Here is a 25,738-nt window from a genome sequence, read left to right on the forward strand (position 1 = left end):
GTGGTTTTTTAAATGATGTATCTTGTTCTATATATGAAAGATGAATCAATTTTTGACTTTGATACACATTGTCTATTTTGCTGAATGGAGAGTGAGTGTCGAATTTAGACAAAGAAGAAAACATTATTCTGAAGAGTATTTAAGTTGTGGGTGGTCCTTTATATTGCATTTAATTGTCATTAACTGTTCATGATAGCTGTTTTGGAATCTGGCTCTCATTAAGTGACTTGAAATGCTGTGTAAATTATTTTAAATTGGGGGCAGGGAGGAAAAGAGTACCATTAGAAAAAAGGTAACTCACGTGGAGCTTCCTCATGCTCTTGTAGAAACCTTTCCAGTATGATCCGAGCCATTAATGAGGGTGCATACTCCACCTAAAAAAGAAATAGAAAATTAAAACTGTCAAGTTGTGCAGGCTGTTGATATTCCAATATTTTGTCAACACTGAAGATTAAGTCAATTTTAATCAACCACAACAAGCATCATTCATTAAAATCTTTCCTTCTCGTGAAGGCTTCTCTCATAATAACATTATAACAAGTATGATGATCTATGGTGTTGAAAAGAATAAACAGGTCAAATTATTCAATATAATACTAGAGAAAAAGAATGGACTTTGAAATTAGTACATATTCATCTAAAACAGTGAATGGGCTTTTTCCACCACTCCTTTATTTTTTCTACTGGTAGGCCAATACTACTTTTTTATTCTAGCTGTCCTTCTTTCTTTTCAACTATCTATAACTACATTGTTTTGAATGTAATTTCAAGTAAATATCCCTTTTGTTAGTGGCTGTTTTCAGAAACTGAATTAAATGTCCTTAGCCATCGAAAATATGGATTTTACTCATTTTAGTTGATAAAGACAAAGACAACTGAAATTCCAGTCAAGTTCTTATATATAAAATATCTTGAAAATAGCTAGATTGTAGAGATATTAATAATAAGAAACAACAATGTAATACTTGTACTGTAAGCTAACCATTTTTTAGTTTATCTGAAATGTTACTTAGCTAATATAGAAGCCAGGGAGGTAACTTTTCTACAAAGGCTCAAACAGAAAACAGGGGATACTCAATCCAACAGTCATTTTCATTAAAAATGCATCTACTCTTCTGGAAACCTACTATCGTTTTTTTAGTTCACAGATCCCTTATAACCATTGTTTTAATTTCACCAGAAAATAGGCCTGTGTTTTTCCAGAATAGTAATGCTCCCCCCCAAATAAGTCTTTTCATCTTAGGTGTTAAGATAGCAAGTGTTATCTCAAGTATTATCACCATGATTTTTTTCCTGACAGGCTTTCAAGTCCCATACTCATACCAAAATTTTATCTTGATTTAGTAACTAGACAAAAAGGCTGGCTTCATTTGTATGAACAGTTTTTTCAAATATGTATGTACTTGGATGCCCTTAAATTCCCCAAGTAGAAAGAAATGCTTTCCACGAAGCTGCTTATTCCTAGTAACCCACATCAGAGCTGACACATGAAAAATGGTGAAATTACTGAAGGTAGTCCAGCCTGAATAAGGACTACCTTATTAGTTCAGGTACTTGCATCTCCCTAATTTTCATATTAATCATGTGTCCATCTTTCTCTGAAATAGGGCCATCATGCTTCATGTCAGAATTTAGCATGTAAGTACAATTCATAGTGCTTCAAATCTCACTTGAAAATATTTGTGTGGAGAGAACAGAATGACTGATCTTATTATTACTAACAAAGTAAGATTTTCTCAAATGTTCATTTTTAGCCTTGCAATAGGAAAATAAGTATTAAGACATTTATAAAATCAGTGATGACCACATAGAGTCCTTACTTTCCAAATCAACAATAATACAGTGCTCTTATTTAAGAGTTGCTGCACACTATAATGTACCAATGTTATATATTTCTCATCGATTTTTACAGTTTCTACTGATTAAATATATATTACTCATAAACTATTACCATCACATCAATTGTCACCAGATGCGAGCATATGTCATTTAGATATTAACTATCATATAAAAATGGCAGCTTGGTTGTTTAGAAGGCCTAATCTCGTACTGGTCATCCCCAAATTTTCCTAACGCATTAGCAATCTCTCAGAAAATGCTATCATTTCTGTACTAATCTGCAGCCAAAGGAGAGGAAACATCTTTAAACAGTGATTTATTTCCTTTGGTTAAACATTGCTATATATTCATGGTAAATAACAGATTTATTGATATGGAGAAAATGTGTCAGTGGGTTAAAATTTTCCATATTACTAGAAGATGGAAGTTAAGGTCAGCTAAATAAGCTAAGCTAAACAGAAATATCCATTAAAAATTCAAATGAATACAAAATGCTACTATATAAAACTTATGCCATCAATATAATCATCTATAAAAATGACTATCACCTTTGCATCACACTCCTTCTAGATGCTATATCAGGGATGCTTTTTTTTTTCCCATAAAGAACACTCTTCTTTTTTATAAAGGGCAATCACTAAAGTCTGAATAAGTTATACCTCAGGTATCTTAAGTTGCTAACAGAATCGACTCAAGTCTGGAGACATTTAAAAACCATCCTGCTCTAGAAATTAAAAAAAGAATAAAAAAACATGCTTTGCTAGGAGGAGGAGAGACATCCATTCTGTATGTTAACTATCCTATCAGATTGTGTAGACATTGCCTAGACTATTAAAACCTGCTAGAAACTGATAGGTAATGTTCAATGGCTGACTGTGGAGGTACATAGCAGACAGAAGCTGTGAGGGAAGCCATCCTTACATGGAGCACTTGCTGCTACTGCAACGGTTAATGCTCACAGTACCGAGTCATCTTTAATGCAAACACACATTTTCTGCCCTGCTTCTGTGTTTTCTATTATAATGCAACATGAAAACAGTGTACATTTCATTCCATCCCTATGAGGTTTGCATAAGCAGTTCCAAGTCAGACTAAATATTGTATTGCTCTTATTACGGTGAATAAATATTTTAAAGTTTAGGAATTAAATATTTTATTTTTTCGGTGTGCTCTCTGCAACTATTATGAACTTTTTACAGCTTCTTCATTCATGGGAAGTCTTTAGGGTTTCCTTTTTTAAATGTAAGACTATTATTTGTTTCCCCAAACAGAAGCAGATAAGAGTTAACAAATAAGTTCAATAAATAACTTCATCCTTAGTGTTAATAAGAACAGTATGCTTCTCCATATAAAGAAAGACTTCTAGAAGGCATGTATCTTTTAATATAATAAAAGTTTGCTAACAACAAAAATGAGTCAAGTAAATGCTACATCTTTAGGTACACAATTTCTCTCCTCGTTTTTGTAACAGCATGGGTTTCTTGCCATACATCTCTGTACTTGACACAGGTATTTCTCACACTAAATTAAGACAACACATCTAAAGAAGAGCAAGTCCTGAGCTGTTTGGTTGAAATTTCCCACAAAATAAAAAATCAAGAAGCTGTTTACTCATTTATTTTAAAAGAAACAGACTAATTAAGTTAACTGATTTATTAATACATGAAGCTCTCGGTCCAATTATTAAAAGTACAAAGAGACCAGGGAACAATTTAAATGTCTGCTGCACCTCAAAATCTTTTTTTTTTTTTTAAGGTTAATTATAATTCTAAGCAGAGCCACTCTACACAGGCCCCTTAGGTTTTATGTAGGTTTAAATAAAATAACAACAATAACATTACCTCATTGGCTAGCTCTAGGAGCACTGGGGCAGCTCCATTTTCCCCCACTCCATTCAGATACCTAGATAAGACAAAGCCAAGTGGTAAGTCAGTGACAAGAAAAGGCCAGCATAGACTTGTCAGCATCCCCTGTGTGTACATGTTTTTCCTGGGCAAATGCCACACTCAGCTCTAGTTAAAGTATGCTACTGTCACAGGAAAGCACTGAAGGGAAAAGAATAACAAAAACAGCTTACCTCAAAACCACTGGCAATTAACTAAGTGAAGTTGGGGGCAGGAGGTCTGAGCATACCCATCTTCCTTGTTTTTTCCTCCTAACGTGTAAGGTGAACAGAGAGGTGACTTTGAAAAGAACTAACCCTATTACCCTGGCATTGTCTATACCATAACCACTTCATGGGAAGGAAGTAAGTTTACTCATGAAAAAAGAATCCATGCAAGCATACCATCTTTTGATTTACTTTTAGTTCACAGGGTTGGCTGGCACCTGATTAGGGAAAAAGAATGGAACAAACTTTTCATCAGTGGGTCACCAACCCTTTAACAGGCAACACAAGCCATCATCTTATCTGCTCTAGATTTCTGTCACTACCTCTAGCTCTCCTCATCTCCTAACACTACAAAAACAAACAAACAAAAAAGTCCCCAAATTCATCCCAGACGTGGTGGCCAGACTGATTTTTTTAAAACAAAAATTTGAATGTACCATTCTCCTTCTTAAAACATTTCAAAAGCCCCACACAAAATCTCAAAATTAAATTATAATCACTTAAAAATTCTTGTAAGGTTCTTTGTAATCTGGTTCCTACCTACTCTCTTCAGCCAGCCTCATCTCTAGTCACTGTATCCCACTCTGACCTTTCACCTGGATAACTCATAATCCACCTTGTACATCACCTTTTCCATCCACCACAACCAGGACTATGTGAAGTGTCCCTCAATGTGCAGTCGAGGAGCGCCCTGTTCATCTCTCCACCGCTTAGCCCAGAACACTGTATCTGCTGAGTTACTCGTCCACCTCAGACACATCCCAATTATACGGCTGAAAGCCTCATGAGGGTAGAAAACTTTCATTTTATTCAGTTTATTATGTGTAGCACAGTTCTTGGCTTATAATAGGTAATTATATTGTAATACATATTTTTCCTTTAATAAATGAGTAATTAAATAACTAAAAACATTTTAGACAAGAAAATAGAATTAAGTATGAACATTTTCTCTACAGTGTACTGTTTGATTGAATAAATTAATGACATTTGTTCGATAGTTAAAATCAAAGTCAACAGATGAGGTCTTCTTTTTAACTGCCAGGAGAAAATACTAAATTAAATTATACTATTTTACATGTATGTTTATAAAGATGTATAATTTCCCACAAACAAAGTGGAATAAAATCAAATTATTTAAGGTGGGTAAAAGGCTCGGAATCATTATAACTTCAAAGTAATTTTAATAAATCCATTTTCATCTGTTGGCTCTTCCTTAAATAAATTGTTCAGGAATCTAACTGGGAAATAAGTACTTTCATTTCAAGATCAAAGGAAAAACAAAACAAAAATAAAAACAAACAAAGCAAGTGTGGTTGAGAGAAAGATCCTTGGGAAATAGGTCAGCTAAGACCTTCACAATCAACTTACAGAATTTCCATTGCACTGATAGGCCTGCTCAAGAAACAACCAATCAGTTCCATCAAATTGGAGCAACTAACCAGATGCTTAACTAATCCATTAAGCATTCTGATTCTGGGTCAGGGTATTTAAGCCTATAATAGGATATCTTTACAACTCTCCACTTAACATTCACTTATCCCACAAACATTTTGAGAGCTGACTAGTTGTCAGACCTTATTCCAGGTTCTGAAGAAGCAGCAGGGAGCAAAACTTTAGCTCTTACCATCACTGAGATTATACCTCAGTGGAAAGACAGAGAAGAAAAAGACAGAGAAACAAATATATAAAATAATGACATATGCTACAATGTAAGTTGGGTTTCCCTGGTGGCTCAGATGGTAAAGAATCTGCCTGTGATGCAGGAGACGCAGATTTGATTCCTGGGTTGGGAGGATTTCCCTGGAGAAGGGAATGGCAACCCACTCCAGCATTCTTGCCTGGAGAATTCCATGGACAGAGGAGCCTGGGTTGCCAAGAGTTGGACATGACTGAGTGACTAACACTTTCACAATATAAATTAGATGGGCTGGTCAGGAAGACCCTCTCTAAGGAAGTGACACTGAAGTAGAAACAGACAAAAAGGAAAGCAGCAAGCCATCAGAGGAAGAATATTCTGAACAAGAGAACAGTAGGTGCAAATGTCAGGAACAGGCCTGGGCTGTCTGAGGACCAGGAAAGGCTCCAGTGCCGCCAGAGCAGAACCTCTTAGAGGTTGATCTGGAAAGAATGAAAGAGGACAGCTAGATCCCAGATCACTGCCTGTGCCAGAAAACTGCATCTTAAATCCAAATTATATGGTTTATATAATGCTGCATCCATCACTATCCTGGTAATAACCAATAGGATACTTCCATTAAGTTTAAAGAAATAGGAGCTGGTCAAAAAGCAATAGAAAGAGACACGTGCACCCCAATGTTCATCGCAGCACTGTTTATAATAGCCAGGACATGGAAGCAACCTAGATGCCCATCAGCAGATGAATGGATAAGGAAGCTGTGGTACATATACACCATGGAATATTACTCAGCCGTTAAAAAGAATTCATTTGAACCAGTTCTAATGAGATGGATGAAACTGGAGCCCATTATACAGAGTGAAGTAAGCCAGAAAGATAAAGAACATTACAGCATACTGACACATGTATATGGAATTTAGAAAGATGGTAACGACAACCCTATATGCAAAACAGAAAAAGAGACACAGAAATACAGAACAGACTTTTGAACTCTGTGGGAGAAGGTGAGGGTGGGATGTTTCGAAAGAACAGCATGTATATTATCTATGGTGAAACAGATCACCAGCCCAGGTGGGATGCATGAGACAAGTGCTCGGGCCTGGTGCACTGGGAAGACCCAGAGGAATCGGGTGGAGAGGGAGGTGGGAGGGGGGATCGGGATGGGGAATATGTGTAAATCTATCGCTGATTCATGTCAATGTATGACAAAACCCACTGAAAAAATAAATAAATTAAAAAAAAAAAAAAAAGCAATAGATGACACAGACTAAATGTCATCCTTCAGTTTGCCACAGGAGGACTAACAAATGTATAACTTGTAGGTGAAACCATCCTTAAAAGACCTTCACAGAAGGTCCATTTTATGACATTTTTTTAGTGTGAAAGATCTGTTAGCATCTAAGATTAAAAACAATATGTACTGATTTTAAACATAAGGCAAAGTAATCTTTAATATTTTTATAACAACTATTATGGTAAAACTTCAAAAACTACCAAAATTCTTCACTAAGCTTACATCTGAACACCACCTTTGTTGATTCTATATCAAAAAATCTCTGGAACCCATCTCCATGTCTGCAGCTATTTTCCCAGGGAACAAAGTAGCTGAGGACAGGTACTTATGGTCCTTATACTTGGTTCCTGGCACAGTAGGGTTAGGGTCCCAACACATTGAGTGCAAAGAAAACAATGCTAATTAAACAAAAAAGTGGTTCAAATTTTCAGAAACTATTTGTATCATTTGATGTCAATATCATATTTGAACTAACCTTTTTTCTCCTGTGAACACCTGAATAAAATCTAGTTGGTCTGATTCTTCAAAGCTAATGAAGGGGGCCCCTTGGACAGTATGTGTTGAGAGAAGGGAGGAGATGAGAAACAATGTTTCTAAACTTTGCTACTGATGAGGAAATATGCAAATCTGACCAAGCTCTGAGTGTGTGTGTGTGTGTGTGTGTGTGTGTGTGTGTGTGTGTGTGTGCGCGCGCGCGCACGCGCACCCACACGTGCATTGATCAGTGCCCGTGTGCACTGATCTAGAGAAATCTAAATAAATTTTACCAAGTATGTTTCCTGTTTAGAACTAAAATACCATCATTACAGTAGGAAAGAATAGAAAGCTGTTTTCAATATGAACACTCAAGCTGTGTCTATATACGCACAACATGAAGAATTGAGGATATTTTCTCAGTAATTCAAAGGGAAAATATTTTCTACTGGTGTCTGGATAATTTGAAATTTCAGTTGACCACAATGCAATCACATTGTGGACTATATGGTTTTAAATACAGACTTCAAATTCTGAATTGAGATCATCTCAATACCGGCAAGAATACAGAGACACAGGAATTCTCTGATACTGCTAGTAGAAATGAAAACATTACAACCTTTCTAGGTTGTAATTACATTATTTCTAGTTTATATTACATTACAATAAAATCTTATGTGTTCATTATTTGCACCAGTAATTCCATCTACAGAAATATTGAGAAACTAATCCAAAATGCAAAGACTTAAGCACCATAATATTTATCACAGCATTATTTATATCAGAAAATTGGAAACATATGTACGACAGAAGAATATTTCAATGAACTTTGATACCTTCATATGATGATGTATCAAAATGTTTACAAAAAGCTTTCTTCAAAACAATACTATGTTACACAACATTTTTCCAAGTATAAAGTTCAGAATTCACAGCTGCATATATAGTATGACCTCATCTATGTAAAAATGGATTGACAGAAGACCGAGAAGAAAAATACCAGTGGTTATCTATGGATGCCACAATTACAGGCAATTCATTCATTTCTTTTTTATACCATTACACATATGCTTAATTTTCACAATAGGCAAGTATTACTTTTATTAAAAAAAGTAAGTTGTTAAGATTGTCAAACTGCTTAATAAGCATGTTTTGATATAATTTTGCTTTATGCTAATCAGCTGGAAAACAAAAATCTTTTTGGGCCAATTTACCACACAGGATACAGAGACATTCAACCTGCACATTTAGAAGAAGAGGCCTATGAGGTCAAATCATCTGAAAGGTAACAACAAAGCCTGTCTCCAAGTACAAGGTGTGGGGCAAAAAGTAAGGAAGTAAGGTAATAAAGTGAGAAACAAGTCAGACTGCTTTCCTATTAGTCTGTCCATTGCAGCCTAACTTCAAGTTTGTGTTTCAAACATTGTGACTCCACAAAATTGAGATTCTTATATTTAACTAAATTTAAAGAAACACAAATATGTTTCTTCATTTTCATTATTACCCAGTCAACTGTTCCTTGAGTAACCATACTTAAAGGAAAGATTTTTGTTTCTGACCTAAACTATCCAGATAACCCAATAAAGTATGTTCATACTTTAGAAAACAAATATACTCTTTAATGAACCTAACTTTTTTTAAAGTAGTATTTAGAGATCTTAGGAATCATCTAATTAAAACAGACTTTATACAATGAAAAAAAAAATTATTATTATTAGAGGGCAGCCCCATGGCCTGTTAGCAGATCTCCAAATTTCTAGAAAATGCTCTGTTCTCCTTTGTTGATGTTAACAGGGCCTTAAAGTCTGGATATAGAGCCATACTTTTATATGAAAGCCTAAGACTATAAGTTTTATATAAGAATATACTTTTTGACACATGAATCACTTTTCAGTCTTTCTGTGGAGGGTCTGGTTGCCAAAGCAGTTGCTGGTTTCATGGCATTTTATGGGCCGTTCTCAATTTTATATGTATGATTTAGGTGATGACTTCAATTTAGATGTTAATTTCACTGAGGAGATTATGACTTTTGAATAAGTCAATTCAAACTTTACAAACACTTCTTGGAGAGTAATTCTCTGAGACATAAAAGTATGTGTGGGGCGGTGGGGGTGGCCTGCAGGTATGGTGTGTATGCATGTATATTTCTTTAACAGACAGTTCCACTCAAAACAGAACATATCTTTACCACATTTGGCATAGTGAATACTTTTTTCAAAACCTAACTTGAATAACTTTTCAATAAACATTTCTCAATTCTTTAAAAATATGGCTTTACAGAAACATAATTCCAGTATTTTATCTGTATATTCACTTAATTCATAGAATTTTCATGCATAAAAATCATTCATCTAAAGTGAGTGGTATCATTCTCACCATAGAAAGATTGCTCTGTCACTCTTAAGTATAACAATTTTAGACTATATTTCAAACAGTTTTCCTTTCCAATATGTCCCTAAAATACTTCAGAAAGCAACCAACAATTTCTAATTCAAACCATTATTATTTACCATTATAAGTTATTCACTCATATTACAAAGATAAAAATTTTTAATTTTTTTTTTAAAAGGAGCTATTTTAAAGACTCTTTTTGTTTCAGAACAAGAAAGGCTGGGAACTATAATAAATTAGGCTGAAATGAAAAGATTTCCTTTTAAAATATAAACCCCTCTTAAAATCTGACAGTTGTACATTATTATATATCTCCATATGTCCTCACTTGATATATATCTTTCTTTTGCATTTCTAAAATGGCTAACCAATACCTACAATGCAAAATACAACTGTACCAAAATTCAATCTTACTTTCTAATATATTTTTCAACTTGCTGATTTACATGAGAAATAAAAATTGGCTTGAGAACATTCACATATACACATAGACATATGTATGCATGAACATATGCACCTATATAAGATATGCACTTACAGTAACTTTCAAGCATCCAATGGGGATTTTCTAATATTGTAACTTTTTCTTACATAGTAAAGATTTCACACACATGTAAATTAAGATAGTCTCACCATATTCTTTATATCTATATAACATAGTATTTGAGAAATTAAAAATATATATACTTTATGTCTTAAATAACAGACTTAAAACAAAATGTCTTGGAATGTTTTATGGAAAATCAATTTATTAATCTAATTTATTCATAATTATTATTACAATTAATAGGTATTATGATACCCTCTAGTGGGGCAGGCAGGTCATACCTCTGGTAATAACTTTCAATCGCTTCTGAAGTATGATGTTTGGCATGTGTTCTCTTAATGTGTTTCTGAAACAAAATAAAAAAGATCTTTATGTTGAGTCACAGATCAGGTTCAAGAACAAAAATGACATATTTCTTGATCCCCATGTCTAACAAAAAGGGCAAACTGAATAATAGTTTGGGGATTTGGGCGGCAGCAGATATTTTTTCCCTTCTACTCTATGAACCTATGCATTTTAATCTCTATTGCATGGCTGGGATGTCTCCAGTCTGTACCGCAAGGTACAGTATATATGTAAAAGCCAACAGGGTCATAGTAATTGAATCTAAATAAGTTTGCTTAGGGTTGTAGAGGGCAGAGAAAAACTTGTTCCCTCTTTCAACCTTTGTATTAATTTTCCCTCAATTCAATTCCATCTAAGTCCTCTGCAGTCTAGTTTTACAATCCAATTGCCATTTTTAACCAGGAAGAACATTGCTTAAAAACAACTTATTTGAAAACTACAAAAAGTAATTCCATAGAGACTTGCCACTTGACTGACACCTGTCGTCTCATGATAAATGACTCCATTTTCTGCCTCTCTTGCCTTCTGCCACTCCAGCGATGGTCATTTATCATCATCTCTGTCAGCAATGGAAAGCGGCACTGACAGTGCAAGTCAGCAAACATTTAGCACATGGAACCACGCAACACGGGGAAATGATTATTGTCAGAATAATAATGGTTTAGCATAATTTATTACAGGTCCACCAAATAAGCAAAGGCTAGATGTTATTAGACAGATGGATGGGTAGGCTTGGCAGGCCTCCACTGAGACGCAGGCGGTGCTTGATGTGGAAAGGAGAACATCCTCCAACCCAATCAGAGAGCTGGCAGTTCAATTACAAAGAAATAAAGGGACATTCATCATTCAATTAGGCACCTGTCAACCCTCACAAAGGAGAAAACTTCTAACCTGGTACTCCTGGGAGAAGATGCTCAGCAGAGTGGCCTGCGATTGACTGGAACAAATAAAAGAAGGACAAAGTTAATTACTGGAGTGCACGGCAAAGAAACAAAAGAGAAAGGAGCTTCAAAGGTAGGCCTGCTGCCCTGCCATCTAACAGAACATGAAAACAAGTGTGGAAAAGTTGTTCCAGATGAACACCTCAAACAAAGGCTTCCTGCTGCTAGGTCAAGGAGAGGGAGAAAGGGAAAGGGGGAAATACGGACGGTCTCAAAGCAAACCATCATATGATTCGGATTTTCTTAAACTTCAGAATGACTGTAAATCATGTCTGTAGCATGCAGGTATGTTGAAAAGGACCCAAGGTGGCACAGTTTATTCCCACTGATAAATGATGAGACTTAAATCCCATAAACAGGAGAAAACATGCAATTTATCCACTGGCAACATTCTGAAATTTATTTTGTTAGCAGGCAGGTGTCCTCTTCTGTAGCTCTCTCAGATTCATCGGGGGAGAAAACTTTGCGCTTCGCACAGAGATCACTGGAACATTCCCACCGACACGGGCCTGCTTTGAATAGAGAAGCCTTCACAGCAGGAAGCGGAGTCCTTGAGGACAGGGTTCCCTAAGACTGCCGTAAGCCTGATTCATCTAAGACTCCACACAATGTCAAACACCTGGCGGCGAAGCAACCTGGAAAACATCCTCTCCAGGTGGGGATTTTCCTCTCACAATTGTTAACATTTAGAAATGGAACAGATTTTTGTTTTTCCTTGTCTAAAAAGCAATCAATAGCCCACTGCTATTCTTTCTGATTGCCCTCTGTAGATAGAGTTGCCTTATCATATGTTGCAAATGATTAGTTATTTCTGATACATTTTCCTACTAGAAGGTATCCAAACAAATTACAATGCTAATAATTCGACTTGTATAGTACACCAAAGGACGGTGAATAATTAAAGTTTTTCTATTCATGAATGAAACTGCTTAAGCTCATCACAGGTAGTTTAGAGAGTATGAAATACACACAATGACACCATATTTCTTTACTCACTGTCAGTATTGTCATCTCTTGCATATCATTATAGGTTGGGTTTCTAACCCCTTTCCACTCTTATTAGATTACAAAAGAATATGTTTTTTTTTTACAAAAAAGATGCCATAAATGTTTATCAAGGAAAATCAATAATTACTAAAGGACTGTTTTGATAACTCCAAAAGTACTGAGAAATGATTGAATAAAATTACAAATTCATTATAGTCCAATTTTTTTCAATGTCTCTTTAAAAATGGGAGCCACCTTTGAAAGAGCCAGTTTTCTGTATAATATCTTCCTATTGTGCTTGGCTTCCCTGAGCTTCACATGCAAATCACAGAGCCTAGTAAGGTTGTTGACAACCGTCTCATGAAAAAAAAAAAAAAGGCGAAATTAAGCCCAAATCATTATAAACGACTGAAAAAGTCACTATGTTAGGTATTTATGTACAATAAATAGAGCACTCCTCATCGCACAGCAAAATATATTTATCTTAACCAATTAATGGAGGGCAAAATGTCAGTGTCTGTGTCAAACAATATGATGGAAATAAATGTGCATGTAACAGGCAAGTCAGGGACCAATGACAAATAAGGAAGAAACTAAACTGAATAAAACAAAAATATAATTGTAGATGCTCAGAAAGGGAAGACCAACAGACAGCTGGAGGAATAAGCCCAGGAACAAACAAGTCGAAGTGAGAAGTGAGAAGTTCATCAAGAGTTGAGAGCATCGTCAAAACTGAGGGCAAGATAATGTCTTCAACCAGGAAACCATCTTCAAACAGCTTGTAATTCAATTCATCTAAAGTCACAGACATAGCCTATGAAGCAATGCATTTTCTCAGTGGCCAAGAGGGTTAGTTACAGTATAAATTCAACATTCCCTTGGTTGATTTCACAAAGAATATGGTTTCTAGCTAAGAAAAAAGAGAGGAGATGGTTTTGTGAACTGAAAGGCTTATCTTGAATATCACAGTCAGTCCTATCAGTAGTTTTCATTGCACATCCACAGTGTCCTGAGGTCATGCGTATGGGAAAACATGCCTCCAAAATAAAACATTTAAAGTAGACAGGAACTGATTTAGAGGAAACTTTCTACATACACATGCAAAAAAAGTAAAAATTAAAATATTATCAAGCACTCACATATTTTTTAGGGATTAAGTGAAATAAATCACACCCTGACTCTTCATATATTTCAAGACGGTATTGGCTTTGGAACATATACATGCCACTTAGGATACAAGTGTTTTCAATTTACATATTAAAAAATGCAATCACTTAATTTGCACACATGCCCAAGATGGATTATGAAGTCTCTTCAAGGATAATTTTGTCTATTTTTCCCCCACACTATGCTTCCAGATTAAGCTCCTCACCATGCAGGTGTCTGAAAAAAGAAGAGTGCTGAGTGGACTCCTACACAGGCTCTCTGTAAAACCTTGTCTGAGTTGTGTGACAAATGGCTTATGGAGCAGCATAAGTCATATTGCAGCAATGGGGAAACAAGTAAGAGGACAAAGTCAACACACCGAGGACAATGCACCAGAAGATGCAAAGACCTTGGGTCCCTGAGGACACTGCTGAGCTGCTCAAGAACATAAAGTGAAGTGACTGCCTTCCACACTTCTTTTGAGTATTATCACGTCTTGTTTTGAAGGAAGGAAGGAAGGAGGGGAGGGAGGGAGGGAGGCAGAAGGGAGGTGGAAGGGAAAGAAGGAGGAAAGCAGGAAGGAAGGAAAGAGAGGGGAGGAGAGGGAGGGAGGGAAGGTTTCTATTTCCTACGTGCCCAGGAAGCAGGAGACGTGACGGAAGAAGGGCATGGCGGCAGGGTGCTCCATCATGACGGCACCTGCACAAGATGCAATACTCAGAAGGGGCTGTCCATTTTTACACTCTGTAATTCTCTTTCTAACTGGCAGCTACTGTACTGAGCTTCCTTAAAATTGTTCCTCTGTCACTGTGTCACTAAACTGATGTGCCTAGAGATCACAAATTGCTGTGTGTGAGTGACTTTTCCTCACAGAATTTAAACACTGACGGGGTACTGTTTACCCTCATTTCATACTGCATTTAAGACTTCAAATGCCAGGTACTTATGAGGCAACAAACCAGGGCCCCATATTGTATTTAACTCCAGACCCATCCAGCTAAGACGCTCAGTAAGCTGAAGGACATTAAAGAAAATGACATCAGGGGGTTGAATGGAAGTTTTGACAATCCCAGGGAGACCTAAAACAAGCAGAACCTTAAGGAACATGATACTACACATTATTATAAATTCTTCCTTTGCTCAAGAGCCTAACCTTCAAAAAAGACCATAAAGAAAGAAATGTTTTTATTTAACTTTCAATCTCCTTTTGCTCTAGAACCTAGGACACATCAGTGTCTCTACTCTAATAGGCTTGAAATCCTCTAAACAAGATCAATGTTATTTCTGGAACTCAGGAAGCAGTAAATCAAACTAAGGATGATAAAGTAAGATATTCCAACAAAGTCTTAGGCTTGCAGGCCTCACATGGTACAGTACAACCTCTCTAAACCGGTGAAAGAATACAACTAAAACACGGGCTCTGTGTGGTCAGTGACTTAGTACTAGTCAAGGAAGGTTTTCCAAAAAAGCAATGCCCTATCCCCCGTCACGGGCTTCCCTGGTGGCTCAGTGGTAAAGAATCCTCCTGCCAGTGCAGGAGACGCAGGTTTGATCCCTGAGTTGGGAAGATACCCTAAAGAAGGGAATGGCAACCCACTCCAGTCTTCTCGCCTGAGAAATCCCAAGGACAGAGGAGCTTGGTGGGCTACAGTCCATGGGGTCTCAAAAAAAGAGCTGGACGTGACTTAGTGACTAAACAACAACAAACTTATGTTTTACGTTAGTTACCTCGGTTGTGTCCAACTCTTCGCAAACTCATAGACTGTGGCCCACCAGTCTCCTCTGTCCATGGAATTCTCCAGGCAAGAATACTGGAGTGGGTTGCCATTCTCTTCTCCAGAGGATCTTCCTGACCCAAGAATTGAACTTGGGTCTCCTGCACTGCAGGCAGATCTTTACCATCTGAGCCACCAGGGAAGCCCACTTATATTTTATATATATGAAAAAAGTAGTTACTCTGCCAGGCACTTAACTAATTTTGCTGGTAGGTTAATGTAAGCCATATGCAAAACAGCTCCATCTATAGCAAGAGGTAAGAGTTACATCAACAAGCTAGTTTGTGCTACACACTACACTACCTTTTATTATACCCTCAGGGCAAGCCTCTAAAGTAGGTACTATTGTTGTTCTTATTTTAAAGACGGAAACGGAGGAAGAGAAGTTAAGGGAAGTATACAATTAAAGACCTAGGTAAGTGGAAGAACTGGATATCAAAATCCAGTTCTGATTTCAGAACTCAAGCCCTTAATCCCCATCCTAATCTGCCTTCTAGTGTGTGCTAACACCCTTTGCTTAAGGTTAAGCATTTATGTTACATTACCCTCCAAGCAACCCTTAAAGGTGGGCATTGTTGCTTTGGGACAGAATATTGAAGCCACAGGAGATAAAGAGTTCTGATCAAATCCCACAGCTTTAGACAACAGTACTTTAAAAAAAAAAAAAAAAAAAAAACTTAAATCACAGCCTTACTTTAATTAACTACATTAAAAAAAAAAAGCTCCTAAAGGAAAGAGTCAATGATTAAAAAATTATTGGGTAATTTTCATTATTCTTCCTGCAGCTAAGGTGTATTTTGTTATTAATAACAACCACACCATTGCCTGAAGTGTCTCTATGTGACTGCAAATGTGTCTTTTGCCCAAGTGCTATTTACTACATACAAAACAGCTTTAAATCCTTCCCTGAACAAAACAGGTTCAAACCCAATCAATCTTCTCTACAGAGGACAACACCCTCCAGACGTGGTAACTTCATTATATAATATTTAATGAAGTTTTCTATTTATAAATAGTACATATTCTGTGTAAAATCTATAGACATCTGTCTGTGTTCCCGTGTTTTTTATTCTGTGTCTGGTGTGTACGTGTGTGTGTCTATACACAAAAATAAAATTTCAAAAACTGTGTTTTAAATGTACTTTGGTAACATACCTTCATTACATAAAATATTAACATTTATCTATTCCATTACACATTAATCTTTTAAAAATCATTTTTATTGTGAATAAGACAAAACCACATAACCACTTTGATGACCAAATAGAATACTCCTGGGATCCGAAAAGGTATTCTGTCTGATTGCCACCTTTTCTCTCTCCAGATGAATCTGATCTTTAACACAGTGTGTATTTTTTTACATCTGTCTTCTTTTACTCAATATGTCTATGTGAGTGACTCTAGTTAATTTTAAGTGTAGCTAATTCATTTTCATTGCTGTATGGCATATTCTATTGTCTAAGTATACTCCACATTTATCTATTCAATTGATGAACCTCTGAACTGTTTCTAGTCTTTTGCAATGAGAATGATGCCGCTGTGAACATTTCTGCATGTTTTCTGGGGCATGTGTGTACACATTTCTGATGGGTACAAATGTGGAGTAGAATTCTGGACCATCTGATATGCAAATCTCTAGCTTTAGTAGATATTGTCAAACAATTTTTCAAAGTATTTGTAACAATTTTCAGCTCCTGCCAACACTAAATGAGAGTTCCCAATGCTAAACATCCTTGTCACACCTTCAGTGGCTTGTATTTCCATTTTCTTTCTAGTGTTTTCTGCAGTGCTGAAATTTTTAATTTTGATGAAGTCCAATGTAGCAATTCTTTATTATTGTTACCTTTTGTGTGTGCTGTGTGTCTTTTCTAAGACATCTTTGTCTATTCACAGTCATGAAGATAATTTTGTATGTTTTCTTTTAGAAGCTTAAGAATATTAGGTTGATGATCTATCTTGAGTTAAATTTAATGAACTGAGATAGGAGTCACATTTTGCTTTTATTATTTTTGTACACATATCCAATTGGTCACACACCATTTACCCATGAACTATCATGTTGCCTATGAGGAAACCAAATATCTAAGGGTCTATTTTGGGACTCTCTAATCTGTTCCACTGATTTATATGTTTATCTTCGCACAGATACCACATTGATTTGATTTACTATTGACAAAGTCTGCACATTTAAAGTATGTTCTAATATATTTAGGTTTAAGTTTATATCTTACTGAAAGCTAATCTTCTTAGTCACCATACACTCTTTTTTTTTGTATTCTTTTAAAGTGATTTAGTATTTATTCTTCATTATTTTTCCTGTCAACTTGGAAGTTATATACTCTTATACCATTAATAATTATCCTGCATAAACACATACCCAAGTTAAACATGGTGATTAACTGCTGCCTGGAAAATACAAAAACTTTACAATACTATCTATACTTATTCCATTCTGACATATAGGATATTACTGACATTGTTTTAATTCTACATACATCTTAAAATTCACAAGACACTGTTGTTATTTTATAAAGTTTCTGTTCATTCTGATATACTCACATATATAGCATTTCATTGCCCTTCCTTCCTTTTCCATCTGCAATAACTTTCTTCTAATAATTCAATCAATGCAGATGTGTTGTGATGTCAAATTCTGGTCTTTCAATCATAATGTATCTTATGTCTCTATCTGGTTTTAAGATTTTTTTTTAAAAAACTTCACTTATTAGGAGTTTTAACTCTGGCATTTAGTAAACTCCTGCTTACAGTTTGTTGGACTTCTTAAGTACATGGCAATTATTGTTTCAAACCTGGTTTAACACTTTTTCTCTCCTGCCCAAGACTTCAAATGAGTCTGTGTTAGCCCTCCCTACTGTAAGCTCCATCTCTTATTCTCTCTTCATATTTTATATCTTTTCATTATTCTGTGTTACATTATGGGTATTTTCCCCTTATCTATCCTCCAGTTCACTATTTCTCTCTTCTGTAATGTCTATCTTGCTATTAAATACATCCATTGAGTTAAACCCATCCAATTTCAATTACTGTGTTTGTAGATACTCTATTTGATTCTTTTTCAAGTAAGTTCCCTACAGACTTTCAATCTTCTTTTTTAACATCTTGAATAAGCTACAATTATAAAAATTCTGTTTAGGTAGTTCTAACCTCCAAAGCCCTGATAAGTTTATTTCTATAGTTTTCACTGGCCTCCATTTATGTTGTCATGTCTCCTTATGTGGCTGAGTATCTCCCATGATGTGCCATACTATGTGAAAAACTGCTTTATGAAAAATATGAATATGGAAATGATTAAGTTTCTCCAGAGGGGACTCTGATTTGATTCTGGGAGCACGAGGAGTCTAGGATCACCGTTGTCCAATTACACGTATTAAATTTTTAGGCCAGTGAGGTAAATTTGAAGGTAAAATACAGTAAGGTAGAGCCCTTTTACTTCCAGTGCACATTAACTCCTAGGATATAGTCTTTTAGGGGGGCCCCCAATACCTAAGAAAGAGAATGAGATGGTTGGATGGCATCACTGATTCAACAGACATGAATCTGAGCAAATTCTGTGAGATAGTCAAGGACAGGGAAGTCTGGCATGCTGCAGTCCATCTGGTCACAAAGAGTCGGACACAGCTGAGCGACTATACAACAACAGCTCAATGGCTAGGGCATTTGCAAGAGTTCCCACGTCTGGTAGACCCTAGGTCCAAGATCTCTAAACCTTGTCCTCCAGCTCTATGAAACTGTCAAAGGCTGTGTTCAGGACTTGGCTAGACTATATCTGCTGAAAAGGTAATTAAGTTAGAATTCAAGGATTAAACCGTTAGTCCCCCAACCCCTTATTTTAAAAATTTAATGCATTACTAACTAACCAACAAATTAAATAAGAAATCACAATGGAAACAACAACAACAAAACATAAAATTGAGCAATGACAATAGTGCATTTCAACAGTTGTGGGAAATATACTGCATTAATTAAATATAAGGGGAAGAAAATACACTTATTTTATTCTAGGAAGTTCTAGCAAACTGAAGAGCCCAGAAAATAAAAGGGGAAAAGAAATAAGAGAATCAGAAAGGGAAGAAACAAATCAAAGCCTCACTATTTGAAAAAGAGAAGGCTTAGAAACAAGAGAATCTATAAACAAAGGTTTTAAACACTAATATGACATCTCAGAAAGGTAACTAGATATAAGATTAATATAAAAAGGAAATAAAATTCTTACAAAACAGTAAATTAAATTAGCAAATGGAATAGAAAAATGGACCTCATTCACAATAATAAAAAAACCATAAAGTACTGACATATATTTAACAAAAATGTGTAAAATCTTTGAAGAAAATCATAAAACCTCACTGAAGAGTACAAAAGAGTTCCTGACGAAGAGGTAAGATATTTTCACAAAGAAAATTCCAAGAGTAAAAAGATAGTATTAATTAAAGTGTTAATTCTCTACACATTAATCTATGATTTTAATTAAAATGCAACCAAATTCACTAATTTTCTGGTGGAATGTGATAAATTTATCTTAAAACTCAGGAAGAAGAATCATGTCAGAAATAGTTAATAAATTCTGAAAAGCAAAAATAGTGCTTTCTCACTCTATCAGGTATCAACATGGATTATATTTCAAAAACATTTACCAAAAAAAAGCATGCTATAGAATTAAACACATATTTGTTACCATTTATATATAATATAAGAACAGCAAAATATAATTACCTTTTTGCTCATGGACTGTTTATGGATATAGTAAAAGAAATACACAAGGCTAGAACACTAAACTCAGGATAATGGTTACCTCAGGTGAAGGAGAAGAGGAAAGAAATCAAAGTGTCATACAATTTTTTTTTTAAATAAAAATCTTAAAGGCTATAAACTGTTGATACCATCAGAATATTTCATTTCTGTAAAAGTAAAAAGCATCTGAAACAAATATAAACAGGGGTAGATTCAGAGTTCATTATACGATTCTCTACTCTATGTATGTTATATTTCATAATAAAATTAAATAAGTAGGAGAAGAATAATGAAAAGAACTGAAAAGAAGCCAGATAAATTGATCTAAGTTTTTTTTCCTGCTCTAAGTCCTGCCCTATTCTAAATGTTCTTATTTAATTAGAGGCTTAAGTATCTATACTTTTTTCATTTCTAATTTAATTTGGGTCTTAACTTTTTAGAATGAGCCATAACATAAACAAGTTAAAGAAGCAGCAGCCCAGGTGAAAGACGCTTAATTCTGTTTCCAAGACCAGATATTGGGTCATCTTATTCTAAAGCAATCCCAATGACTTCAACGCAATATAACAGATACAGCACAGTATAGTGTTGGTAGCTCAGCTGTGTCCAACTCTTTGTGATCCCATAGACTGCAGCCCACCAGGTTCCTCTGTCCATGGAATTCTCCAGGAAAGAATACTGGAGTGAGTTGCCATGCCCTTCTCCAAAGGATCTTCTTGACCCAGGGTTTGAACCTGGGTCTCCCACACTGCAGGCAAATTTTTTACTGTCTGAGCCACCAAGGAAGCCCTGTACAAAATGCTTATTGATTCTTTCTTCCTATAATGATTTATTCTGATTTCATTCTTTAATAAGTCAGCTAAAACTACATAATTAGAAATCCTTAAATCTGTGGTAATTTTATTATCATTGCCAGAAAGAGTAAAAGAGAAAGAGAAAGTTAACTATACATAATCTGATAACACAACTGCACTCATCTCACACGCTAGTAAAGTAATGCTCAAAATTCTCCAAGACAGGCTTCAACAATATGTGAACCATGAACTTCCAAATGTTCAAGCTGGTTTTAGAAAAGGCAGAGGAACCAGAGATCAAATTACCAACATCCGCTGGATCATCAAAAAAGTGAGAGTTCCAGAAAAACATCTATTTCTGCTTTATTGACTACGCCAAAGCCTTCAACTGTGTGGATCACAATAAACTGTGGAAAATTCTGAAAGAGATGGGAATACCAGACCACCTCACCTGCCTCTTGAGAAATCTGTACGTAGGTCAGGAATTAACAGTTACAACTGGACATGGAACAACAGACTGGTTCCAAATAGGAAAAGGAGTACGTCAAGGCTGTATATTGTCACCCTGCTTATTTAACTTATATGCAGAGTACATCATGAGAAACGCTGGGCTGGATGAAGCACAAGCTGGAATCAAGACTGTTGGGAGAAATATCAATAACCTCAGATATGCAGATGACACCACCCTTATGGCAGAAAGTGAAGAACTAAAGAGCCTCTTGATGAAAGTGAAAGAGGAGAGTGAAAAAGTTGGCTTAAAGCTCAACATTCAGAAAACTAAGACCATGGCATCCAGTCCCATCACTTCATGGCAAATAGATGGGGAAACAGTGGAAACAGTGGCAGACTTTATTTTTTGGGGCTCCAAAATCACTGCAGATGGTGACTGCAGCCATGAAATTTAAAAGACGCTTACTCCTTGGAAGGAAAGTTATGACCAACCTAGATAGCATATTAAAATGCAGAGACATTACTTTGCCAACAAAGGTCTGTTTGGTCAAGGCTATGGTTTTTCCAGTGGTCGTGTATGGATGTGAGAGCTGGACTGTGAAGAAAGCTGAGCGCTGAAGAATTGATGTTTTTGAACTGTGGTGTTGGAGAAGACTCTTCAGAGTCCCTTGGACTATTGGAGGGACTGATGTTGAAGCTGAAACTCCCAATACTTTGCCACCTGCTGCGAAGAGCTAATTCATTTGAAAAGACCCCAATGCTGGGAAAGATTGAAGGCGGGAGGAGAAGGGGACAACAGAGGATGAGATGATTGAATGGCATCACCGACTCAATGGAGAGGAGTTTGGGTAAACTCAGGGAGTTGGTGATGGACAGGGAGGCCTGGCGTGCTGCAGTCCATGGGGTCGCAAAGAGTTGGACATGACTGAGTGACTGAACTGAACTGAATCTGATAACAGCAGCCTATGTGTGAAAATATTTATAATCCTGCCCATGTTGGTTAAAACTCAACTTTCTTCCACCTCTGCATGAAGTATTTTCTAGTCTATTTTCCATCCTTTCCTCTCCTCTGGCTATTCTTCATTTACTTCCGAGAATGCTTCTCTCTTCTTAAGCCTCAACCTGCCTAAGGTTCATACTACTGTCCACTGTTTCTGTTCATTACCAAATGTTTTTGTCTGGGGGTCTTTGTTCAGTAAATCCTATTCAGCCTCCACCCAATGGCAATCTCACTTCTACCCTCACTTATTAACTAAAACAAAGATACACAGAGACTTCCTCACCACCAAACACCAAAGACATGCTTCTTGCCTTAGCCGACCTCATTGCAGTAATTTACACTATTAAATCAAGCTATTTTAACAAAGGGAATTCTTTAAGAGACATAGACCAAGGCCAACCCTCTCATTTTAAAAATGACAAAAGTAAAGGTCATAGAGATGAAATCACTGCCCAAAGTTACACAAAGGATTATTTTACATCAGGTACCTGTAAATCAAGGAAAAAATAAGTTGTGCTACAAGCAGGACTTAGTGGAGGATTACTTAGCTATGTAATCTTAATAGATGAGAATATCATATTTTCAGTACAGTTTTATTATTTCAGTAATCATAATGTTTCTGTGACCAATGTATATAAATTAAAACACAAATCAAAAAGCAAAATATACTAGAACACAAATTATATCAGCAGTGGACCCCAACCCCCAAGTTCCCACTTTTCACCACCAAAGATAAAATGAGTAAGAGATCAAAATTCTGAATTTTACTTCTCAATGAGTTCTTTTTACTACAAATGCAAATTTTATATAATCTTACAATGTGGAAAGTGATTCTTTTTCCAGGCAGTGTGCACTTCCCCTGATTTAGGACCATTTGTTAGCCCTTTGGAATACTACTTTTCTCTTACAAATTTCTCATGGACATTTTTACGTATTCCACAGTTTTTTTTTTAAACAATAGGGAACATCAAAAGTTGTACTGTTAAGGAAGCATGGTAGGAATTGTCTTTATTCCTGAGGTGCTTAAATTCTAATTGGAAAAAAATCATTTAATATCTTGAAGTCTCAGTTTCACCATTTGTATACAGATTCCATGACTTTAGAGCCCATTTTCACCTTGAAAGTTCTGTGATTCTTATCAGTTCTACAACTCCAAAATTTAGATTTCTTAAATTTCTCTCTGCTTACAGCCCTAAAACTTTTAAATATAGCTTATCAGAACACTGTGCCTTGGTTCTTATAATAATGACTTGGTCTCGTGTTGACACTGGACACTTCTGTATGGGCCTAATATAGCAGGTCTATTCTAGGTTAATAGCTAGAGTGATTAAATTGTTTATTAAGACTTCTAGGCATTTAAAGTAATCAGACCACAGTATGAGAACATGGGAGGAAAATAATTAACTCCTTTCATTCACTATTGATTAAAAGGTACCACATCTCCCACTAGAGGTTAAATAATCACTTCATGGGTCTAGCACCACAACTATTTCATTGATGAAATCTCAGTCTCCCCCAAATTACCTTATTTTTTGATTCAGACTGAACACACATACTTAATGAAAGAATCAACAGATCTTTACCTGAAAAGCTGATTTTTAAAAATATGTGTATAAGTACATAAATACATAAATAAATATAAATATTCAACCTCACAATTCTCCAAGTACTGACAGACTTTTTTTTTTTTTTTTTTGAGAAGGTCTCTACTTCCAACTAGATAATCCCAGACAAGTATGTCATCAGGACCGATAACATCTCTCTGCTGCAACTTCTAATCAAATGCTTTACCTGGCTCTCAAGATTTTTCATCACGGTGGCCAATGTTGAGGAAAACAGAGGTAATCCATACTCTTAAAATAAGTTTAGTTTTAGAAAAATATTTGTCAAAGGGGTTAAAAATACAAGCCTTAGACTGAAAATAGCACCCAGTAACACTGTTCATTTTCCTCAGTAATACTGAGTGCTGAAAAGATGACAGATTCTGACCAACCTTTAGATAATTTTCTTAAAACAGTTACTTATCAAAACCAAGTGAATTAATTTCACTCTCTGAAGTCTTTACTGAAAATTAAAATTTAAGAAGACATACAGATGGCTAATAAACACATGAAAAGATGCTCAACCTTTATTAGAGCTCATTATTAGAGAAAGCAAATGAAAACTACAATGAGGTATCACCTCATCCCAATCAGAATGGTCATTATCAAAAAATCTACAAACAAATGCTGGAGAGGGTGTGGAGAAAAGGAAACCCTCTTGCACTGCTGGTAGGAAGGTAAATTGATCCAGCCACTGTGGAGAACAGTACAGAGATTCCTTAAAAAGCTAGGAATAAAACTACCATATGTCCCAACAATCCCGCTACTGGGCATACACCCTGAGGAAACCATAATTGAAAAAGACACATGTACACCAATGTTCATTGCGGCACTATTTACAAGAGCTAGGACGTGGAAGCAGCCTAGATGTCTGTTGACAGATGAATGGATAAAGAAGTTGTGGTACATAAACACAATTGCTTAGCCATAAAAAAACATTTGAGTCAGTTCTAATGAGATAGATGAACCCAGAGCCTACTATACAGAGTGAAGTAACTCAGAAAGAGAAAAACAAATATCGTATATCAACGCATATATATGGATTCTAGACAGACAGTACTGATGAACCTATACTCAGGGCAGGAATGGAAATGCAGACATAGTGAAGAGACCTGTGAACATCGTGGGGGAAGAAGAGGATGGGATGAATTGGGAAAGTAGCATTGAAACATATACATTACCATGGATAAAACAGATAGCCAATGAGAATTTGATGTATGACAGGCAGGGTGCTCAAACTGGTGCTCTGTGACAATCTAGAGGGGTGGGATGGGGTGGAAGGTGGGAGGGAGGTTCAGGAGGGAGGTAACATATGTATACCCATGGCTGATTCATGTTGATGTATAGCAGAAACCAACACAATATTATAAAGCAATTCCTCCATTTAAAACTAATAAATTTAATGAAAAAAAATTTACTAAACATCCTACCATAGTAAAACATTTTAGTTTGCTATGACTGCTATAACAAATAACCATGTATTTGAAGAAGGGACCTTTGAGATTTGAAGAAGGGGCCTTTGAGAGGTAATTAGGGTTAGATTAGGTATTGAGTCCTTATGAAGAGACTAGTGACCCTCATAGAAGAAGAAGAGGAAAAAAGAGATCACTCTGAAAGCATGCACCAAGGAAAGGTCAAGTGAGGACACAGGGAGAAGGC

The 25,738-nt window shown here is 36.0% G+C and overlaps 1 protein-coding gene across 1 annotated transcript in view; it reads right to left on the minus strand.

The window, feature by feature from the left end:
* CDIN1 (CDAN1 interacting nuclease 1) overlaps positions 1-25,738 on the minus strand; it is a 232,270-nt gene that overhangs the window by 163,009 nt on the left and 43,523 nt on the right. The window contains exons 2-5 of the mRNA XM_061157626.1: positions 11,528-11,573; positions 10,573-10,637; positions 3,681-3,741; positions 302-374 (exon numbers count right to left, since the gene is read on the minus strand). Of these exons, the coding sequence (XP_061013609.1) occupies positions 302-374; positions 3,681-3,741; positions 10,573-10,637; positions 11,528-11,573 (245 nt within the window). The remainder of the gene's footprint in view (positions 1-301; positions 375-3,680; positions 3,742-10,572; positions 10,638-11,527; positions 11,574-25,738) is intronic.

The sequence above is a fragment of the Dama dama genome, chromosome 12 (genome assembly GCF_033118175.1).
Source record: "Dama dama isolate Ldn47 chromosome 12, ASM3311817v1, whole genome shotgun sequence".
Taxonomy (NCBI): domain Eukaryota; kingdom Metazoa; phylum Chordata; class Mammalia; order Artiodactyla; family Cervidae; genus Dama; species Dama dama.